The sequence below is a fragment of the Asparagus officinalis genome, chromosome 1 (assembly GCF_001876935.1).
Source record: "Asparagus officinalis chromosome 1, Aspof.V1, whole genome shotgun sequence".
NCBI classification, from domain to species: Eukaryota; Viridiplantae; Streptophyta; class Magnoliopsida; order Asparagales; family Asparagaceae; genus Asparagus; species Asparagus officinalis.
The window spans coordinates 101,945,110-101,950,043 of NC_033794.1; the positions used below are offsets into that span (position 1 = coordinate 101,945,110).

Genomic DNA, 4,934 nt, shown 5'->3' on the forward strand with positions numbered 1-4,934 from the left:
TTCTCACCTTATTGATCATACTCCTTCTCTTTTACATCCACTCTCATTTACACTTTGCACCCATTTACACACCATTTTTACTATCTCAATCTCTTCCCAATCACATTCACTAATCACTCCTACTTGTCACGCACACATCATAAGAACTGATTTTATATTTTCTCCTACAAAACACCTTCCTCGTGAGATCGATATCTTAAATACTATAACTTGACACGGTTGTGCACTTGCAACCTTTTTGGTACATGTTTATGCCGCATCAATCGATGAAGGTTACAATCTGATGATCTTTACAATAACTGATGAAAGCTCTAGTTCAACAGCATTCACAATCAACATCGGGATTTACAATCTGACAACTCTTATATTTTCAAGGAACCAAGATGAAGATTACAAGATGACAGTCTTTACAACGCTCTAGCAAAAGAGACCACAAATTGATGGTCTCTTCACATCAAAACGCAGAGGTCATCCCTGCATTTCACCATCAAAACACAGAGGTCATCCCTGTATTACACCATCAAAACACAGAGGTCATGCCCGTGTCCTAGAGTCAAAACGCAGAGGCCATCCCCAGCATTCAAGTCCAGACGCAGAGTTCGTGGACTCAAAACGCATAGGTCATGCAGAGCCCAACTCTATATCACAAGTCCAAAACACTAAGTTCATCTCTGCGTCCCAACTCTACGTTTCAGATTTACAATGCTGTGCGGACACTACGTTTTCAGCCTAAAACAGGCTCAACTCTGTGTTTTAAGTCTAAAATGCAGAGTTCGGGCCTACGCCATTTTCGGCGTTTGACTCGTTCAAATATGAGCTAAACGGTTTTAGGAACCCTCCCCCCTCCCCCCACATTTGGAGGGATTTCCGCCCCATTTAGGAGCAGATTAAGGGGGCGGTTATACCCCATTCAACCCCATTATGGAGAGAATTAAGGGGGACGGTTACACCCTTAATCCCCTATAAATAGGAGTAAACTCAATAGAGATCAGATCTTTGGATCTTAAAGTATCTTAGAGATCTAGAGATCGGCTTCTTCGGATCATCTTCTCGAAAACAGATCATCTTCGAGCTTCCTGCAGGAAGAAAGTTCTTGGAGCATTCCCTTGGCTTATAAACTGATTTCGGTTAAATCAACTCTTTCATAGAGTTTCAAACTCGTTCAGAGTTATCAACTCATCAAGAGTTCTTTAAAACTTATCATGCAAGTTCTCCACAGCGTAAAATCGTGAGAGAAGATATCGTTCTAGTGAAAAAAAATATCGGATCGTCAACGAAATGCAAACTCAACGTGAGCATTCGAGGGAGGCATCTCATCGCCACCGTGAAGTACCCAGAATTAAACAAAGGAGGATTTGCATCAATTCTCTTCTCTTTTATAATAAGTAAATTCAAATTGTATTGAGATTGAGAGAGTTGTAAATATTTTTTTTCTATGCAGTTGGAGAGAATAAACCATTCAATTCTTTTATTGTTTTCATTTCACAAATTTTCCACCAAATAATAAGTCCAAGTATAATTTTATGAATAATAAAATAAAAATTACTACCCACTGATAGTGGGAGTAAGAGAAACATGTCTTCTCATGGATAGTGGGAGGCATATCACTTGGTTAATTTGGTCAAGTGAGAGATGTTAGCTTAACTTAGTCTATATTTGACCAAATCTCCCAACTTAGTCACAACAGATGAAATATTTGTGCGATTGAAATAGTGAGGTTAATGGTTAGAAGAATATGGAGAGAATATCTAGTGCAGTTCCTGGGGGGTAGTTCAGGAAAAGCCTTTATATAAAAAGTGAAAATTTCTCTTTTGAAACACAGAAAAAATTGCTCATCGAAGCCCCCTAGAAAGTTCTTCTTCTTCTCTGTGTCTCTTCGTACTTCAATCTTCGAATATTCCCTATCTTATTTCTCTCTTCCAAATCTTCTACACATTTTAAGAGTGTATTTTGGCAACCACGTAAAACCGTGTCTGGTTTCATCATGACCTAGTTCTGCTCTAAATAAGTTCAAAGTTGGATCAAGGGGGCGGTGGTCCCATACTATATTGGTTTTATCGTCTCTTTTGGGGCTAAGAAGAACTGGGTGAACACTGACTTTATTTTTTCCAATAATAAATAGACCCAAAATTAGGTTAGGACTAAGGCCAAGTTTAATCCTGGCCTAGTTTTAAGAGATTGCCAAACGCACTCTAATGCTCCTCAACTTTCTGGACTAGTCTTTTGAATTCAACCTCTTTACTATCCCCAAAAATAATGGATCTGCGGCCTTTTCACTATAAAAAAATGTAGAAATATAGTGAAGGAAGCATAACTCTATCACAATAATTGATTAGTTAACAGATGGTTATGATTTTTCTATGAGTGTGAATTAGGAGTGAGTGAAAGTATGGTGAGAATTAAATTTACAGTTGATTACAATCACTAATTAAATAATAGTGTAGGAAGCATAACTCTATCACAATAATTGATTAGTTAACAGATGGTTATGATTTTTCTATGAGTGTGAATTAGGAGTGAGTGAAAGTATGGTGAGAATTAAATTTACAGTTGATTACAATCACTAATTAAATAATAGTGTAGGAAGCATAACTCTATCACAATAATTGATTAGTTAACAGATGGTTATGATTTTTCTATGAGTGTGAATTAGGAGTGAGTGAAAGTATGGTGAGAATTAAATTTACAGTTGATTACAATCACTAATTAAATAATCAGTTGCGGTTACTAAAGGTAGTGTTGAATTCACTACTTTGATATCGGAGAGGATACAAATTAAAAAATAACTCATTTTTAACTCCCCCGCTTTGAACTCCCTCAGCCGCGTTTCCCACGTCTACAACCACCACTCCATTATAAAAGCTCACACTGATCTCACTTCTCTCACTGCAAAACCAAAATGGATATCTTCTTCCTCGTGTCAATCTTCCTCTCCTCCCTCCTCCTACTCATCCTCCTCCAACAACTCTCCTACCTCCGCAAGAAGGGCCCACTCCCCGGCCCCACCTTTATCGTCCCCTTCCTCGGCTCTGCCATCCCCATGGTCCTCAACCCAACCAAGTTCTGGTTCGACCAAGCCACCTCAGCGAAGCCCACCGGCTTCTCCGCTAACTTCCTTGCTGGCAAATTCATCCTCTTCGTCCGTTCCACCGACCTCTCCCACAAAATCTTCGCCAACGTCCACCCCGACGCATTCCACTTCATTGGCCACGCATTCGGCAAGAAGCTCTTCGGCGAACACAATCTAATCTACATGTTCGACCAGCCACATAAAGATCTTCGTCGGAGAATCGCGCCCAATTTCACGCCGAAAGCGCTATCTACTTACATCCAAGTCCAGCACAATGTGATCGTTTCTCATTTGAGACGCTGGGTGGAGATGTCTGGACATGAGAAGCCGATTAAGCTCCGGTTCTTGTGTCGAGACATGAATCTTGAGACTTCGCAGACGTCTTTCGTTGGGCCGTACTTGACCCCGTCGGCAAGGACCCAGTTTAATGTTGATTATAACCTTTTTAACGTCGGACTAATGGCGTTCCCTTTGGATTTGCCTGGGTTTGCTTTTCGCAACGCTCGGCTAGCGGTCAATCGACTGATCAATACGTTGTCGAGCTGCGTGTGGAAAAGCAAGAAGGAAATGAAGGCGGGAAAAGAGCCGAGCTGCTTAGTTGATTTCTGGATGCAAGAAACGATGAAAGAAACCACGGAGGTTAGCGATGCTGAAATTGGAGGTCATCTCTTCGACTTCCTCTTCGCCGCACAGGACGCATCGACATCATCCCTTCTTTGGGCGGTAACCTTACTCGAATCTCACCCAGAGGTTCTGGATCGAGTGAGAAAAGAGGTCGCGGTGATTTGGTCACCCGAAAGTGGTGACCCGATCACCGCTGAGCAGATACGCGAGATGAAGTATACGGAGCAGGTGGCGCGGGAAGTCCTGAGATTCCGCCCCCCCGCGACGATGGTGCCTCACATTGCCGGTAAGGATTTTCCACTAACGGACTGGTATACCATCCCCAAGGGCACAATTGTTTTTCCCTCCGTGTTTGAATCGTCTTTTCAGGGGTTTACTGAACCAGACCGGTTCGACCCGGACCGGTTCGGTGAGGAGAGACTGGAGGACCGAGTTTTTAAGAGGAACTTTTTGACATTTGGAACTGGGGCCCACCAGTGTGTGGGCCAACGATACGCGATGAATCATCTGGTCCTGTTCATCGCTTTGTTCGCTTCGCTGCTTGATTTCAAGAGGTGCAGAACAGACGGTTGCGATGAGATCGCGTACGTACCAACAATCGTGCCGAAGGATGACTGTCAGGTGTGCATTACTAGTCGCGTCGGGCGCTTTCCTACGCGTTAGTGGTGCTAGTATACTACACGTGCCTGCACGTGGACATTTTCATTACCTATTTGAATCGTTTCTTGTGAAGGTCGAAAGGAGGATGTGACTTCTATAAAAATTCTTATGTTGAACAATAAAAATTTAAGAGTGTTTGAGGACATTGTATCTTCATCATGGAGGTCTTTTCCTCGTACCGGTGATCATGTAGCTTGTTTTGCCAAAAAAAATTATATCTTCTTAAAAGACGTGTTAAATGTTGGAAGAAATATCTCTTTAAACATCTAGAAAAAAAAATCCATCCACTGATGTCTCAGAAGAAGTGAGACCTTTATCCTCATCAAAACTTCAGGTTTGGAACTCCCTCAAAGAAAATACTCAGAAATTCATTCTTGATGGAGAAGCTTATTGGAAGCAAACGTCTAAAATTTAATTGGCTTCGCGAAGGAGATTCTAATACCTCTTTTTTCCACAAAGTTGCCTCGGTAAGGAGGAGGGTGAACTTCATCTTGTCTGTTAATAATGATGATACAATTATTCTTTCTGACGAGGATTAAAAAAAACGCCTTTCTTAATTACTTTTAGAGGTCTTTTTCTG

General features: G+C 41.5%; 1 protein-coding gene across 1 annotated transcript; it reads left to right on the top strand.

The window, feature by feature from the left end:
* Nucleotides 2,871-4,157, top strand: LOC109828814 (cytochrome P450 710A11-like). The gene is made up of 2 exons (XM_020395754.1): nucleotides 2,871-3,980; nucleotides 4,064-4,157. The coding sequence occupies exons 1-2, from the start codon at nucleotides 2,900-2,902 to the stop codon at nucleotides 4,072-4,074; spliced, it is 1,092 nt and encodes a 363-aa protein (XP_020251343.1). The 5' UTR covers nucleotides 2,871-2,899; the 3' UTR covers nucleotides 4,075-4,157.